The sequence below is a fragment of the Petaurus breviceps genome, unplaced genomic scaffold, assembly GCF_028583685.1.
Source record: "Petaurus breviceps papuanus isolate PSGF00001 unplaced genomic scaffold, PetGlider_PUasm1.0 90317, whole genome shotgun sequence".
NCBI classification, from domain to species: domain Eukaryota; kingdom Metazoa; phylum Chordata; class Mammalia; order Diprotodontia; family Petauridae; genus Petaurus; species Petaurus breviceps.
Window position 1 is genome coordinate 897096 of NW_027187217.1, and position 17572 is coordinate 914667.

At 48.3% G+C, this 17572-nt stretch overlaps 2 protein-coding genes across 5 annotated transcripts in view; one reads left to right on the forward strand and one right to left on the reverse strand.

Moving 5' to 3' along the window:
• Window positions 1-354, reverse strand: part of PSMD13 (proteasome 26S subunit, non-ATPase 13) — a 6111-nt gene extending 5757 nt beyond the window's left edge. Inside the window, exons 1-2 of the mRNA XM_069107974.1 lie at window positions 168-354; window positions 10-88 (exon numbers count right to left, since the gene is read on the reverse strand). Of these exons, the coding sequence (XP_068964075.1) occupies window positions 10-88; window positions 168-262 (174 nt within the window). The 5' untranslated portion in view covers window positions 263-354. The remainder of the gene's footprint in view (window positions 1-9; window positions 89-167) is intronic.
• Window positions 355-476: 122 nt separating this feature from the next.
• Window positions 477-17161, forward strand: SIRT3 (sirtuin 3). 4 transcript variants are annotated; one of them, XM_069107975.1, is made up of 8 exons: window positions 477-608; window positions 769-889; window positions 7264-7452; window positions 7559-7791; window positions 9885-9985; window positions 11107-11268; window positions 16257-16466; window positions 17037-17161. In XM_069107975.1, exons 1-8 carry the CDS (start codon window positions 560-562, stop codon window positions 17046-17048), a joined length of 1077 nt encoding a protein of 358 aa, XP_068964076.1. In that variant the 5' UTR covers window positions 477-559; the 3' UTR covers window positions 17049-17161. The 4 variants fall into 4 exon arrangements, with proteins under 4 accessions (XP_068964076.1, XP_068964078.1, XP_068964079.1 ...); XM_069107977.1 differs by lacking the exon at window positions 17037-17161 and having other exon boundaries at window positions 7249-7452; window positions 11107-11285; window positions 16257-16395; XM_069107978.1 differs by lacking the exon at window positions 769-889 and having other exon boundaries at window positions 486-608.
• The last annotated feature ends 411 nt before the right edge of the window (window positions 17162-17572 follow it).

Sequence of the window (17572 nt, forward strand, 5' to 3'; positions counted from 1 at the left end):
CCCGCTCACCTTGATGAGCCCGTCGCCCTGCGCAAAGCAGGGGTCCTGCACGAAGTCCAGGATCTGCAGCGTGAGCTGGTGCCACAACCTGCGGGACGACAGGACCCTCAGCGCCCCCCCGCGCCCCCCCCGGCCCCGCCCCCCCCCCCCCCCCCCGCGCCCCTCACTTCTTGGTGTAGAGCTCCTCGAGGCGGTGCCACACGGCGGCCTGGCCGGGCCCGGCGCTCTGGCTCTGCTGCAGGAAGCCCGGCACGTCCTTCATGGCGGCGGCGGCGGCGACGGCGGCGGCTCCGGGATGGACGCGGGGTGCGCGCGCGGGGCCAAGGGGGCGACAGCCGGGCCGACGGAAGCGCACACTCACTTCCGGCCTCTGCGCCGCGCGCTCGCTCACTTCCGGCCTCTGCGCCGCGCGCTCGCTCACTTCCGGCCTCTGCGCCGCGCGCACACTCACTTCCGGCCTCTGCGCCGCGCGCTCGCTCACTTCCGGCCTCTGCGCCGCGCGCGGGGCAGCTCGGGAGTGTCGCCGGCTTCCTCCCACCTCCAGGGGGATTTGGGGGTCATGGGGGCGGCTCTGGGCCCCGCGGCAGGAAAGCTGGCGGCAGCGCGCGGTGAGCGTCTCTTGTGCGCGCGCGCCCCCGGGGCGGAGGGGGGGCGCGGGGGGCTGGGGCCCTCGGAGGCGCGGGGAGGGGGGGGCCCCTCGGCTTCCCGGCCCCCCGCGGGGCGTTAGAAGGTGACGGAGCCCGGCCCCCGCGTGTCCTTGTCTCCTAGGCTGGAGGCGCCTGTGCCTGGGGGGGCGGCCCCGCGCCCTCCAGCCATGCAGCCGCGTGCCCCTGGGGGAGCGGGCGGTGCCACGGAAGATGCTGAACGCGGGCGGCTCTCGGCAGCCAAAGTAGGTGGCGTTTCCCGGAGGGACGGCCGGTGGGTGCGGGGCCGGAGGCTGGGGAGACGCCCGGGGGTGGCCGGCCCCCACGCAGGGCGAGCCGAGCGGGAGGGAGTGCGGACCGCGCGCGGACGGCCCGGGAACAGACGGAGGCTCCCTGAAAGTTGCCGGGTGTAGAGTAACCTCGCTTAATTCATCGGCATTGACGTATGGAACTAACGGAGCCCAGCAGCAAGAGACAGAATGAGAAATCCCATTGAAACTTATGGAGACGTTATGATTTTTTTTTTTTTTGCTAGGAGTCTACCTGGCAAAACAAACTCAGGAACTATATGAACAGAATTACAAAACACTTTTCACACAAAAAAATAAAGTCAGATCTAAATAATTGGAAAATATTAGTGGCTCATGGTTAGGCTGAGCTAATATAGTAAAATGACAATTCTACCTAAATTAAATTATTTATGCAGTGCCATACCAATCAAACTACCAAAACATTATTTTATGCTGCTAGAAAAAAAACAGATTTCATCTGGAAGAACAAAAGATCCAGAATATCAAGTGAATTAATGAAAAGAAATGTAAGGGAAGGTGGCCTACCTGTACCAGATCTTAAATTGTATTATCAAACAGCAATCATCTATGCTACCTGGTAATAGCTAAGAAATACAGTGGTTGATCAGTGGAATAGGTTAGGTATGTAAGACACAACAGTCAATGACTATAGTCATCTATTATTTGATAAGTCCAAAGACTCCAGCTTCTGGGATGAGAACTCACTATTTAACAAAAACTGCTGGGAAAACTAGAAAATAGTATAGCAGAAACTAGGCATGGACCAACATCTTACACCTTGTACCAAGATAAACTCGAAATAGGTACATGATTTAGGTATGAAGACTAACACCATAAGCAGACTAGGAGAGCACGGAATAGTTTACCCCTCAGATCTATGGAGAAGGGAAGAATTTATGACTAAACAAGATTAGGGAACATCATGCAATGAAAAATGGATGAAATCGATTACATTGAATTGAAAAGTTTTTGCACAAAGCCAATGCAATCAAGTACAAGGGAAGCAGATTTTTTTTTGCAGCCAGCGTCTCTGATAAAGGCCTCTTTTCTAAAACATAGGACTGAGTTGGATTTATAGGAATGCAAGTCATTCCCTAATTGATAAGTAGTCAGAGGGTAGGGACAGGTAGTTTTCAGAGGAAGAAATTAAAGCTATCTATAGACATGAAAAAATGCTCTAAATCACTATTGATTAGAGAAATGTAAATCAAAACAGCTCTGAGGTACCACATTACACCCATCCGATTGACTAACATGACAAAACAGGCAAACGGTAAGTGTTGGAGATGTGGGGAAATTGGAACCCTAATGCATTGTTCGTGGAATTGGGAACTGATTGAGCCATTCCGAAGAGCAATTTGGAACTATGCCCGAAGGGGTATCAAAGTATACTAGCAATACCACTATTAGATCTATATTCCAAAGAGATTAGAGGAAAAGGAAAAGGTTCTATTTGTACAAAAACTTTCATGGCTTCTCTTCTTGTGGTTGGAAAGAATGGGAAATTGAGAGGATGCCCATCAATTGGGGGATGAGTGAATAAGTTGTGGCATATAAGTATAATGGAGTACTATTGTGTGATGATGAGCAGGCTGACTTCAGAAAAACATGGAAAGACTTACGTGAACGATGCTGAGTGAAGTCAGGAGAACGTTGTACACAACAACCACATCGTGCAATGACTGACTTTGATAGACTTAGCTCTTCAGCAGTGCAGCCATCTAGGACAACTCCAGAAGACTCGTGATAGAAAATGCCGTCCACATCCAGAGAAAGAACTTTGGAGCCTGAATGCAGATGGAAACAGACGATTTGCTCTCCTTTTCTTTTCTTTCTTCTTGTTGTTCTCATTAGTTCTAATTCTTCTTTATATCATGACTAATGTGAAAATGTATTTAATATTAATATATAACTAGAACCTACATTAGATTTTACGCTGTCTTGGGGAGAGGGTAGGAGAAAATTCAAAATCTTATGGAAGTAAATACTGAAAACTAAACAAATTAATTATATGGTAAAAAGAGAGATTTTTAAGACCCTACCTGAAGCATGAATTTTGCTTAAAGTATATCTAAATAGTGGTGGTTTCAGCATGAGAAAAACAGTAAACATAATCATATTAAACATCCCAAACCACATGATCCTCTCAATAGATGCAGAAACATCCTTTGACAAAGTACAACACTCATTTATACTAAAAACCTTATAAAGTGTAAGTGTAGAGGGACATTTATAAAATATGTCCATCTTTAACCAAAAGCAAGCATCACAGGTAATGGAGATATACTAGAAGCCTTCCCAGTATATGCAAAAGTGAAGCAAAGATGCCCACTCTCCCCACTATTTGATACGGTCCTAGACATCCTAGCAATAGCAGTTAGACAAGATGCAGAAATTAAAGGCACAGAAGTTAAAAAAAGAAAAGTGTGCTCATTTGCTGACAACATTATTGTTTACTTAGAATATTCTAGAGAATCACTGAAGATACTATTTGAGATGATATCTTTGACAGAATTACAGCCTGCAAAACACACCCTCAAAAATCAATAAGGTTTCTTTATAAAAATAAAATCCAAGAGGCAAAATAGGAAGGGTAATCTCATTTCAAATGACTAAAATGCAAAGACTGATTCATTTACAAAGTGCTACTTAAAGAACAACTTCAATAGCTGGAGGAGTGATCAGTGTTCATGACTGGGCCATGCCAACATAATAAATATGACAACACTAACAAAGTTAATTTATACTTTAAATGCTATGCTAATCAAATTATCAAGGGCATACTTTACACTTGAAATAATAACAAAATTCTTTTGGGAAAATAAAATACCTAGATTATCAAGGGAAATGATGAAAAGACATAGGGACAAAGGGAGTAATAGCCCTTCCAGACCTCAAACTATATTAAAGAGTAGCAGTCTTTGAAACCAAGTGGTATTGGCAAATAAATAAATAGATATAGAACAGACCAGATGAGAATAAAAAAATGATAGGGACTCAATAACCCAGTGTTAGAAAAAGTAGGCAACATAAAATACTTGTTCAAGAACTGCCTGTTGGATAAAAACTTCTGGGAGAGCGGAACTATGGCTGGCCATTCAACCTTTGCCTCAAGGTCCAGTAATTGAATCCAGTCAGCGTTTTTTAAGTGCCTGCTTTGTGCCAGCATTGCTTCCTCCTAGGAGGGTTACGGGATCCAGGCTGGGCTCGATGGAGCTGCTGTTCCCTAGGCTCCAGCTTCTGGCTGTTTCCATCCGAATGGGAGTCAAGGTTAGGTTTGTGAAGCCACCTCCAATCTCCTGGCGGTGCTTCTCTGTCGCCTGGGTGGTCTGACATGAATTCTCCTTCTCCCTCTTGGTTTCTTTCTCCTTAGTGTGCTGGGAGAGGGCAGGTTTGGTTTCCCTGTGAAGCTGTAACTGAGTCTCATTTTCTTTTTTTTCTTTTAATGTAGCATCTGAATTTATCATTTATTTTTAACATTCTTTTAAAATTTTGAGTTCTAAATTCTTTCCCTCCCACCCTTTCCCCTGTCTACTGAGAAGGCAAGCAAATGATATTAATTATACATGTGAATTAATGCAAAACGTTTCTGTATTTACATCTCAAAAAAAAAAAAGTGAGAAAATCATGCTTTAGTCTACACTCAGAGTCCCTCATTTTTCTCCCTGGAAGTGGGCAGCATTTCTTCATCATGAGTCTTAGAATTGTCTTGGATCATCATGGTCAAGGGAACCATATCTTTCAATTCATAATCATTACAGCATTGCTATTACTGTCCACAGTGATCTGGTTTTCATTTCACTTTGCATCAGTTCATATAGGTCTTGCTACATTTTTTCTGAAACTACTTTCCCCCTCTACTTGTCGTTTCTTATAGCACAATAATAATATGCCACATGTTTAGCCATTCCCCAACCGATGGGCATCCCTCAGTTTTCAATTCTTTGCCACCACAAGAAGAGCTGTCATAAAAGATTTTGTGCAAACAGGACCTTTTCCTTTGATCTCTTTGGAATACAGACCTAGTAGTGGTATTGCTGGATCAAAGGGTATATGTAGTTTGATAGCCCTTTGGGCACAATTCCTAATTGCTGTCCAGAATGGTTGGATCAGTTCACAACTCCACCAGCACTGCATTAGTGTTTCGTTTTTCCCACATCTTCAACATTTGTCATTTTCCTGTTTTGTCATGTGAGCTAATCTGGTAGGTGTGATGTGAGTATCATTATGGCAATATTCACAGCACCCACGGGGACTATGAATATGCTGGTGTAGTTCTGGATCACAGAATGTGATGTTCTCCATAGAAGACAAAAGCACAAACATTTATTCAGACACTAGAAAACTGAATCCAGCATCGCAACAAAGAAGTTAATACACCTCATCACTGCACAGAGCAGCACCATCCCAAACCCTTCCCCTTGCTCCCGCCTTCCAGCTGTCTCCTTCCCTCTGCCCTAAATGCCAGTACTAACTGCTCTGACTCACTTCCTGCTCCATCTGTTCAGCAAACTCCTACCACCACAGACTGCCATGTGGAGGGAGGGGCAGGGAATATCTTCAAATTCCCATTATGATTATAATGTGGTACCTTAGAGTTGTTTTGGTTTACATTAACCTTTTGTTGACTATCACTCCAAAATTTGATTTGAGGTTGTTATTTTAAAATTATCTGGAAGGGAATGTTGGGAGAGTTCAGTTGAGTGGCTGCCCCTAATCCACCATCTTGACTTCTTACCCCTCAGCATCATTTTTCCTACCGTAATAACTAAATTTTGCAAAGCAAGTTAGTGTATTATCTGATCTATTGAACTTTTACACTGACTCTCTGAGGGAAGTCTTGGGTGTAGAGTAAATGACCTGGGGTCCTCAGGGATATTAGAGGGAACCCAGCCCTAGAAGGAAATGGCCTTGTCATTAAATGGAATTTACTAAGTTAGTTTTGGATTTCCATTTACACTCTAGAAAGTGACATATACCAGAAAATGACACAATCCAGCTTCTACAGGCAGGTCAACAGTTGCTGAAAAATTTTCAGAAGCAGCTGGATAAAAACCAATCCCAACAGTGTTACTAAACTACTTTCTTCACTTTGGGATCCTCTCACCTCATTCTTGTTAACCACACCCAGGAGGACCCTAGGAATCTGGTACTCTCCTTCAGGGGTGGCCCCCAGCTCCCTGTACAAGCATACAATCCATAAGCATTTGTTAAGCACCCACTAACCATGTGCTAGCCACAGAAAGTACTGTTTCCCTGTCCTCCCTGATTTTATATTCTTTGGGGGAGGAAATGCATGTATTTCTGTGTACAAATATGAACAAGCTTCCCTAACAGTTGAGGGACCAGGGAAGGCATCAGAATTAGGGTTCTTGAGTGAATCTTGAGGTAATAAAAGAATACATTAAAGTCGTGAAGGCTCAGACAGCATGTGCTTCTGCAAGCCCAGGGGCAGGAAAGTGCTGCATATGAGGAAGAACAAGAAACCATTTAAGAAGAATTGGTTGAACTTTTATTCACCACAGGATACAAAATAAAAAAAAAAAAAGGCAAAAATAGCCTTGCCCTCTAATGGAGGAAACAACATGAAAATAACTTTTCAAGAACCACTTGGGATACAAAGATTCCCATAGAGTTTCACAGCCACCCAGAGCTTGAAGTAGCGGATTTCCTCCCGCTGGGGAATTGCTACACAGAGTGTGGTACATGAATGTAATCAATCTGAAGAAATGGTGAGAAATAGGAAAACCTCTGTGAGGGGATGTGATGCAAAGTGGGCAGGGTTAGGAGAATAATTAAGGACAACATTATAGAGAAAAACAATTTTGAAAAGATTTTAGAATGCTGATTGATGTAATGGTGAGTCATGAGTCCAAAAAAAGTTGAAATAATTCACTCGTCTCCTCAAGGAGAGGTGTTGAACAAATGACTGTGCTAACCAGGAGGTGTACAAAGAGACCAAAGATAGTTCCTGCCTTCAAGGAGCTCCCAGTCTTATGGGGGCAGCATCTGTGCAATTCCATTCTAGTACAAAACATAGAAATGACTGTACTGAGGGGAGTACCTGGACTGTCCCATCCAGGAGGATTGGCAGCCTTCTGTCCCTTGCCTCTGCTTACCCCTCCATGAGCCCTGGTCTGCTGGAGAAGACCTACAGTTATCCCATACCACCTGGGTGGCCATCCCTAGTGAGGGTCCAGTAGCACTAACCATGAAAAAGTCAGGCAAGACTGTTGAACAGGGAGTTGATGGGGGAGAGGGGAGGAGGGAACGTGTGGCATGCACTTCTACAGTCTTGTTGCCCCCAGCTCCCTGCGTGAGAAGCATGACTGCCTTTTTGCGGGGGCCTTCGGGGGCTGTGGAGCAGGAGGTGGCCGTGGAGGAGAGAAGCTCTCCTTGCAGGACATAGTAGAAATGATTCGGACCAAAGTCTGCCAGAAAGTGGTGGTCATGGTGGGTGCTGGGGTCAGCACCCCCAGTGGGATCCCGGACTTCAGGTAAGGAATGCCCTTGCCCTCCTTCCTTCCCTGACTCTCACCTTGGGCCTTCTGCCTCTGGGTAGGGGTCTTGCTGTAGGAGAATAAGGCTGTTTTCCCTCCTCAGGTCTCCAGGTAGTGGCCTCTATAGCAACCTGGAACAGTATGACCTTCCCTACCCTGAAGCCATATTTGAACTAGACTATTTCTTCCACAATCCCAAACCCTTCTTCACCTTGGCCAAAGAGCTCTATCCTGGGAGCTACAGGCCCAACCTGGCTCACTACTTTCTTCGCCTGCTTCATGACAAGAGGCTGCTTCTTCGACTCTACACTCAGAACATTGATGGGCTTGAGAGAGGTGAGTACGGTCTCCCCCGACATTCCCCAGGTAACTTTTCTCTTGGTTTAATGTGGTCTTTACAGTGGACCTGCCTGCTCATCCATCCCTTGGCTTTCTTCTCTGTTGTGTACTCAAGGGACACACAGCCAGGAACAGTGAATGGTTAATGGGATCAGGTAGAGGGAAAAAACTCCAGGGGCCAGTTCCTTCTCCCTTCTCCCTTCTCATGGAAAGACTCGGGAATGCTGGGAAAAAGAGAAATCTCCCCAAACAGCTGTTGGCACTTTGGCCAGCCCATGGGTGAAATCACCAGTGAAGATGGCCTCTGGGCCTCCACATTCTGTGTGGGAAGTCCCCCAGATACCCCAGCAGACCCTGAGTCTGCTCAGCTCCCCTGAAGCACACACAGGGATGGTCAACTGGCTCTCACCGTCCCTTGGAAGGCCCCATTGTCCTTGCTTTTCTAGCTCTTCTCCACTCTTCCTGCAGCTGCCAGCCACCTTGGCATCCTTCCTCTCCCCCTTGTTCTGTCTTCCTTCGTCCCGGGGTCACCCCCACCACTGACCTCTGTTCCTTCTAGGGCACGGCCACGAACCAGTTCTGCACATTAAGCTGTGTAAGCTCACCTAGGCCCTCGTTTGGCGTGACCTTACTCCTTTCACTCTCCCCGGCTCGGCTTCGGTCTGACTCACTCCACCCTCTTAAAACCCCCTATGCTGCCTCCTTTCCTCACCAAGGACCTGTCCTCACACCTTGGCCAAGGAAACAGGCTGTTTGCCTTGAGTATCTTCTCCCAGTTCTATCCCCTCACCATCACCCCCATCCTCTCTCCTTGGCTGTCGTCTTTGAGGAAGGAAGGGGCTCCTCCTCCTGTGCCCTTGAGCTCATCCCTTTCCCTCTCCTCTAGGGGGGAACCCGCTAAGCTTCAGCCTCCCTTTATCCCCTGTGTTCTCTGCCTTCTCTTGTGTCTTTTCTCCCTTTCCCAGACTCCTGATCATCTCTCCACCCCTCACAATCAGGCTTGTTCTGAGCCATCGCTGAACCACTGTCTCCAGGGTTGCCAGGGAGCCCAGTGCCTTTTCTCGCCTGCCAGCCCCCTTGGCCCCATTGCCTCCTCCTGGCTGCCTTCTCCTCCCTCAGCATTCTGGTGGTTCTCCCGCTCTGTCACCCCTCCTCCCTGTTTGCTTGGCTGGTTTGTCCTCCCCTTGACTGCTGGCTAGGGGAGTGACACTTTCTCCCTTGGTGATCTGAGCAGCACGTTCTGTAGATGTGTCTCCTTCTGGACTCTCTGCCTGGACGCTGCACGTGTCCAGAGCAGATGGCACTGGGTCCTGCCCCCACCAGTCTGTTCCACCGGGTGAGCAGGGATATCCCTTGCCCCTACCTAGTGTAGGCCGTGACACACAGTTGGTGCTGAAATGCTCGTGGACCATCCTGCTGGTCCCTCCGGTTTGTCACCTCTGAAGCGGCCTTAACTCTTCCTCACCTCTCATACCTAGTCAGCTGCTGAGTCTTGTCCTTTGGCCACAATATCTTAGAATTGCAGGTCACACAGCCAGGCCTCTTGAGGGACCCCAGCTGCCCAGTGGCCTTTCTCTTCCTTGGTCCATCCTTTATAGCTGGCATGATATCTTTCCAAAATCACTTAAGAATCCCACCTTTTTCTCTGCTTGCACAAGGTTGAAGACCCATCTTGTCACCATTCTGTCACCTCATTTCCCTTGCTCACTGTGTTCCAGCCAGAGTGACCTGCAGAAGGGGGCCCAGACTGGCCATGTCGTCTCTTGGCATCTGTGCCTGGAATGCTCTCCCTCTTCTTCTACACCCTCAGGTGTTCCTCTTTGTTCAGATGATGGGGAATGACAGTGAGTGGGTCATGAATTCCACACGTCTTTTGTTCCTGTGTCTCCTGAATCATGTTGAACTCTGGCAGCTCAGGCATTCTCCTTATGCCCTTTGTCTTGGTTAGACACCAGGCCCTCCCGGTGTGGTAGAATATCTGCCACAGAGAGGGGCACATGGCCCTTCCTGGCCAACACAGCCAGGCTTAGAGGTGGTGCTGGTAACTACGGGTGGACTCCCCTTACGTCCTCTTTGCATTTGGATTGCAGCAGCTGGCATCCCTGCTACAAAACTGGTGGAAGCTCATGGCACCTTTGCCTCTGCCACCTGCACTGTCTGCCGGCAATCATTTCCAGGGGAAGAATTTCATGTGAGTGAGTATAGTGCCTTGAGGGTGCGAGCTAAAGGAAGAGGGCTATAGGAGATAGCCCGGTACCATGGTACCAGGGCAGTACCATGCTACTGGGATAGCCTTTGGCATCTCTGGGAAGGCTTCTACAGGCAGGGCTGAGTGAGGCCCTCTGGCCAAGAAGAGAAGCCACATAAGGGAGTCTTGTGCTGGAGCTAGCCGCCATACAGTCGGACTGTGACTAAGCTGTCAGAAGGGCTGGTGGGAGTGGGATCATGTTCCCAGGAGAGCATGTCACCGTGTGTGAGAAGGAGTGAGACCCGCAGCCTGCAGGGAGCCTGGGAGTGCAGGGTAGCCATCAGCCTCTCTACCCACACTCATTGTGAGTCCTTTGGTATGTCTCTGGTCTCCATGGCTTAGTGATAGACTGTCTCACAGGCTTGTCACAAGGGTAAAACAAGATAATTCTGTATCTGGAGAGTACTTTGTGAATCTTAAAGGGCTCTATACAGTCTGTGTTATCATTGCTTCCTCCCCTCTACCCTGGGTCCACGCCTGGCCTCCAGTTGTCCAGGATGGAGACTGTGCTGGAATCACACTGACAGCCTGCCTTGGGGATCAGCCTCTCAGCTTCTGGACCTCTCTATCAGCAGGAGGTCTCTACTTTATAGAAGGAAAGCCTTCCTAACAGATCACCTGAAGTGGGAAGGCCTACCTGGGGCAGCAGGGGAGGGGACTTCAAGCAGTCTGGTGGGCTCTTTGCCAGCCGTGAGTTGGAGGGAATGGTTCCTTCCAATGCTGAGGTTCTGTGGTCAGGTGTGGGGTGTCAGGGAGGAGGGACAGGAGAAGGTGGAGGGAACATAGAAAGAATCCCATGAGGCTTGAGGTCAGGAAGGACTTTTAACAGAGCAGTTGCCAAGAACAATGGAGGGTCCTCAAGCAATGTCAGATTGACCATGGTTTGGTCTCAACAAGCCTTGGAGGCTTATTGGTGGGCATTCTAGAGGTAGGAACCTTTCATTCACATGCGGGTTGAAATGGTGTTTTAGGACTGGACGCTGTCGCAAACACAAGATTGAGAATAAACCCTTCCTGGAAAGAGTTGACCATGTTGACTACTATCTTGCTGAATTTTCTTTCAGGTGGATGTGATGGCAGACAGGATCCCCCGCTGCCCCATCTGCACAGGGGTTATCAAGCCTGACATCGTCTTTTTTGGGGAGCAGCTCCCACAAAGGTTCTTCCTTCACATGGCTGACTTCCCCATGGCAGATCTGCTCCTCATCATTGGGACCTCTCTGGAGGTCTGGAGACCCTAGGCGTAATGGGATTCAGGCGAGGGCTACAAGATGGGGAGGGGCTGGGGGAGGCAGAAGGGCCAGTGGGTACCGTACATTCTGTTTAATTCATGGGGTATCAAGTACCACAGAATATATTGGTGCTAGAGACCCATAGGCAGAAAGCTTGTCCTCGCCTAGGAGATTATAGGCTAGAGTGTGATCATGGAAAAGAAGGGATAAGAGATTGGGGGGAGGAGAATGACTTATCTGATGGCACTTGGAGGAGTTCAGCCTCACTGGAGGCCAGACCTACCTCACTCACCAGTCTGAGCTGATCAGGAGAATGTGGTTGGGAATGGGAACTAGATCTGCTGTGCTGATATGGACTGCGTGTTAGTAGCAGTGAGTAGATTCTGAGTAGGTTGGGCATCCCTGGCCAAAGGGTGTTGACTTGGAGGAAAATCTCTGTTGTTCACTCTGTGCCAGACAGCATTTCAGTATGATTCAGATAGAAAAGGGCAGATACCTTGGCAGATACCGCCTGTCTGTCTACCTCTCAGTCTCCTTTGCTGAGGGCTCTTGCTCAGAGTACCAGTCAAACAGCAGATCCTGAGGGTCCCATGGTTTGTCCTGGGCCCTGTTCTCTACCCTCTCGAGATCTTGTCAGCCCTCATGTGTTGAGTGATTACCTCTACTCAGATGATGCTGCGAACTGTTGATATGGCCGTAGTGTCTCTGCTGAGCTCCAGTTCCAGCTGTTGGCTTGGCCATCTTGAATGTGACGCATCCAAAATGGTGATCCCCAACTTTCTCCCCAAACTCTCATCTCTTTCAGACTTCCCTGTTACTGTTGAGGGCATAGGCTCCTTGTGTTCCTTCAGCCCCCCATATCCCTGCTGTTACTGGGTTCAGTGGAGCCATCAGCTATGGGAGTTCAAGAACTCAAGCTGACTGGGAGGTCAGGATGTCTTTTCTGAAGTCTCTAAGTATGAGGTCAAGACTTGGTGCCTCCCTGCCAAATTATCCCATATTCAGTTTGTGTTTACTTATGTATATGTTATCTCCCTCTATATTGTGTAATGCCCTTGAGAAGGGAGATTGTGCCATTCCTTGCATAGCCCAGAACCTAGGACTGGAGTGGGGAGAGCCAAGGGGAGACGGGAGAAAGTCTGCAGCAGCCAGTGGGTGAAGGCGAAATGTGTGATTTAGCAGCTGATTGGGTGTTTGGGTCAGGAAGGGGGAATGAGTTAGAGGAATCTGGGAGATGGGAAGGACAATGGGACCCAGGACAGAAACAAGTTGGGAGGAAGAAAAATGAGTCCCAAAGTAAATGTGGAAGGCTCGGATGGATGGGGAGATCTCCAACCCTCTTCTTTCCAGCACCCAACCTCCTTATCCCCTTCTGGCCCATGGGGTCTTAACTCAGCTCCCATGTTATCCCTTCTCCCCTACGCCCCAGCCCGGGTATCTGGCCTCAACTGCTCTGGGGAATAATCCTGCCCTGTTCCTCCCCATTCTATCTGTCTTAGTAATTTTTAAAAGGTAGGTTTCCCCCCCCCCAATATATTTTTATTTGTTTAACTAAATATTTCCCAATTTACATGTACTAAAATTTTAACATTCATTTTTTCAAATTTTGAGTCCTAAATTCTCTCCCTCTGTCTACTTTCTCTTCCCCTCCTTCAGAAGGCAAGCAATTTGATCTCTGTTATAGGTATGCAAAACATATTTCTCTGTTAGCCATGATGCAAAAGAAACAGACTAAAAACCCCCAAGGAAAATAAAGGGAAAAAAAGTCTGTTCCCATGTGCACTCAGCATTCCTCAGTCTCTCTCTGGAGGTGGAGGCATATTTTCTATCATGAGTTGTTTGGAATTGTCTTGATCAAAAGAGGGAAGAAGTTTTCATATTCTGGCCTTGACAAGAATCCCCAGACAGTGATTATGGATCCAGCCGTGAATCCCTGCTGCGTGTTCTGAATTTTTCTAAAAGTCAAGCTGTTCTGCTTTTCTGTCAGAACCATGCATCAGCAGTTCACTCATCAATACGCACATTGGTCTGTAGTTGTCTTTCCCTACTTTGGTTTCTTTCTGACTTATTCTCCTTTCAGAAGGAGTTTGGATAGATTCTCCATTGTGAGGTAGGGAGCAGTGTGTAATGTCTGGGAAGATGGGTTGAAGGCAAGTGATGACTATATTTGTTATATAGCAGGATTTTATGGAATCTTTGAATATCTGCCCCAATTCATTTTTTTAAATAAGTTTTTTGGGGGATATCTTTTTGTAAGGCTGAGGGTTCCCACTTAGCCCTGATGGATCTATGAGATGAGGACAGAGTTTGCTTTTTATCAGCCAGTCAGAGGTGTGAGACAGACTTTCCCCAATCTGTTTAAATTGGTTGGTGGACCTGAAACCTCTGTGGGGTTTGTATAAAATCAGAATTGGAGACTGAAGGCTCTTTCAGGAGAGAGGATGCAGTCAGAATCCCAAGAGCAGTTCTGGATAGAGAAAGGCCAACAGGTGAAAAGAGAAAGATCTCAGGGAAGAGAGAGATGGAAAGAGGCCATTGGTCCCTCCAGGCTTCTCAGACCATAAGATTCAGGCTCAAGGCAATGAATCTGAGTGGCTCTTCTATTAAGGAGCTAATTGTTGTCAGTGGCTGGCCGATTACCTCTTCTGAGGCAAAGTGGAAGATGAAGTAAAGATGACAACTGTTGCTGGCTGCCTGCACCCACCAAAGTGACGCTTATAGACCCCAACCTTTGCAAAGGAGTGGGAGGCAGGGACGCATCTTCTCATATCTCTTCTTTGAGGCCAAGCTGGGTCTTTATGATTTTGTATCATTCAGATTTATTTTTCTTCTTTTTAAAAATGTCTTGAATTTCTTTTTTTAAATGTTTAACATTCATTTAAAAAATTTTGAATTCCAAATTATCTCCCTCCCTATCACCCTTCCCCCACTCCTTGAAAAAGCAAGCAATATGATATCAGTTAAACATGGGAAGTCATACAAAACACATTTCCATATTAGCCATGTTTGGGGGGGAGGGGGGCAAGAAAAATAGAGAGTGAAAAAAGTTTGCTTCCACTCTACCCAGAGTTCACCGGTTCTTTCTTTGGAGGTGGGCAGCATTTTTCATCATGGGTCCTTTGGATTTTGAGCAGTGTAATGAAATACTTCATAGTCATCCTTACAACGTTGCTGTTTGTATGTGCAGTGTCCTCCAGGTTCTGCGCACTTCATTTTGTATCAGTTCATGTAAGTCTTCCCGGGTTTTTCTGATTCCCTCCTACTCATCATTTCTTACAGCACGGTAGTTTTTCATCACAGTCATGGATCAAAACTTAGCATTCGTGTTGATTGTTTTGTGGCGTTGCTTTTTTCCACCTACATCGTTGCAGTCATTGTGTATATTATTCTCACTTTTAAAGCTATTTTGTCCTAGATTCTCTTTGTTTTCCCCCCTGAGATTGGGCTGCTTAAATTCTGTGTTTCTGATTCTTCTAACAAGTATGCTTTCTATTTCTGTAAATATTCCTACATTCCATTTAAGCTGTTGGTTTTGTTGGCATATAATTGGGCAAAATTTATTTTCTCTTCCTTTGTTATGAATTGTTTCAATTTTTGATGTGGACACTTGTGTTTTCCTTTCTTTTTTCTTTTCATGTTAGGTAATGATTTCTTTTATTAATTTTTTTCTAAAAAAATTCAGCCCTTAGTTTGATTGATTTTATTAATTCTTTTTTGGCATTCAGTTTTGCATATCTAATTCATTCATCTGTTCTTTTTCTTTTGTTAGTGAAAGTGTTTAGAGACGTTTTTTCCTGTTATTCCTATGGGTATAGCCTACAATTTTTGGCATATCGTCCCCTTGTGTTACTTTCTCTGATGGAATTACTGGTTCTTCTCTTGATCTATTCTATGACTCCCTAAATGCTGAGTCCTTATTTGCATTTGAATACTTTCTCCATTTGTCCTTTGTTGAAGATCATTTTTATTGAGTCAGTAGAGAATGCCCATGTCACTTCTGCCTGTTGTAGTTTGTGAGGTTTTTACATATCAGTACATGGTCGGTTTTTGTGAAGGTCCCCTGCGTTGCTGAGAACGAGGTTTATGTCCCTAGCTCAGGTCCTGGCCTTTTCACAGGTCTTACTACTTCCTGTCAGTGTGCCAGTGTACACCCCTGCTGTTTTGATCACTGTCTGGGCATACATCGAAGAGGCAAACCCAGGCTCTGCCCTCGGGGAGCTCACATTCTGAGGGGGGAACACTGTGTCAGTAACTAGACCCGTACAAGACAGAGGGAAGGCTGGAGCATCAGGGGCCTCTGGGAGGAGAGCTCTGAGTGGAGCTTGGTCTTGGAGGCCCTAGGGAGCCATGGGAGTTGTTAGGAGAGTCCTTTAGTGGCTGATAGAGAGAGCCCAGGGGCAGACTGCCCTCCTCCCGTGCCCTTTCAGAGCGTTTTCCCCAAAGCTGAGTGCTGATTGTCACTGCCCTCCGAAACCCTTTGGTCTTTCCCGTTTTTGGCATATCACCTTTTCCCCTCACATCCCCCAGTCCCCATAACAAGTCAGCAGAGTCAAGCCAGATTCCTCCCACGAAGGTAGAGACTTTGGTTTTGTCTCTTTTTTTGTTTTTCCCTTGCCCAAAATGCAGGTAAAGCAGCATTTACTGAATGAAGGGAATCAAGAATGGCCTCTTGAGTCAGGGAGTTCACAGACTTATGGAATAAGCTGGAAAAGAATGGAGGGAGGGAATGGCATTTGTACATTGGGGGTGACTCACTGGAAGGGACAGGGGGATTAGGAGCCTCCCCCACCCCCTTCCCCCTTCCCCCGAACCAGGAGCTCCTAGGAGGCAGATTTCAGCTCATTCAAGGGGAAACTTTCCAACAAGTGGTGTCATTCTTGCAGGTGTTTGAGGAGAGGCCAGATCTCTGATGGGAGACTCTCAGGGACTCATGTTGGGTGAGAGGGCTCTCTGGTGATGGGCACCCTTTGCTGCTCTTTTAGGTGGAGCCCTTTGCTAGCCTGTCCCAAGCGTCCAGAAGGTCTGTCCCTCGAGTGCTGATCAATCGTGAGCTGGTGGGACCGTTTGCCTGGCAGCCTCGTGAGAATGATGTGACCCTGCTGGGGGACATTCTCAGTGGGGTGGAGACTCTGGTGAAGGCCCTGGGCTGGACCAAGGAGATAGAAGACCTTGTCCAAAGAGAGAGCGCCAAGGTAAGGGAAGTGAAAGAACGGGAAAGATCGGCGCTGACACTACACAGACCCCCTACGGTGTGCCAGGCTCTGTGTGGGGCACACCCCTGAGGAGGGGCTGAGGAAACCGCAGGCAGTGCTGAAGTGAAACTCCCTGACTCCAGACTCCTCTGATGCCTTTAGCTGCCCCTGTTTCTGTCTTTCCTGTCACACTTTGGCCTCTGTATTGGGGTCTGAATCCTGCAAGAAACGGGCCCCTGCCACTGGCTGGGGAGGATGTGCTTGCCCAGCTGCCCTCCCCTCGCCTGGGAATGCAGAGGGGAATGGGAAGACTGTGTCTGCCCTTGGGGAGGGGGCCCCATACTGCTGGTGGATGGGGGGCGCAGCAGTGAAGAGTCAGGCTGGGAGCAGGGACCTGGGCAGCTGCGCTGGGGACCAGAGCCCTCAGGGAGGGGCAAGAAGGGGGGGGGGGGGTGGAGGTGGCCTGGTCCAGGTGGGCTCCCTGTGACCTGAGTGCAGCCAGGTGGCTGGGAGGGCAGTGAGCAGTGGGCGCAGCCCAGCCGGACAGTCAACCTTCCTTTTCCTTCACAGGATGCGCTCTGAAACCAGGCCCAGGGCAGGCCTGGCCCCTATCCCACCTCCTCCATCTGAGCCACGAATTCAGGATCTCCAGTAGAAGCCTGGTCTCTGAATGGTCAATAAACGTTTATTCAGCACCTCCTGGGTGCTAGGCAGCCTGTCCTCAGGGAGCTGAGAAGGGAGTGTGGGGGCCGGTGCTGAAGGCAGAGACCCCCGAGGGTGGCAGCCGGCGGGCAGCGGCCGAGGGTGCCTGCGGTGGCCCCGGGGCTGATGCCATCAGTCCCATGCTGACGGCACGGAAGGACCAGGCTGGGGGAGGAAAGGACGGGCGGGGTCCACGGGCGGCCTTGCTTGGGGAAGGGGCTGGCCACGGGCTCGGGGTCTGGGGATCTTGGAGCCTGCAGGTGGCGGCCACATCAGGTACAGGCCCATCCCCTGGCCTGTGGTGGTGGGGGTGGAGAGACAGACAGACACACAGACACAGACGCGGCCCCCCGCCGTGAGCGCCGCGCTGCGGAGCACAGACTAGCAGCCCAAGGCCGAGGCGC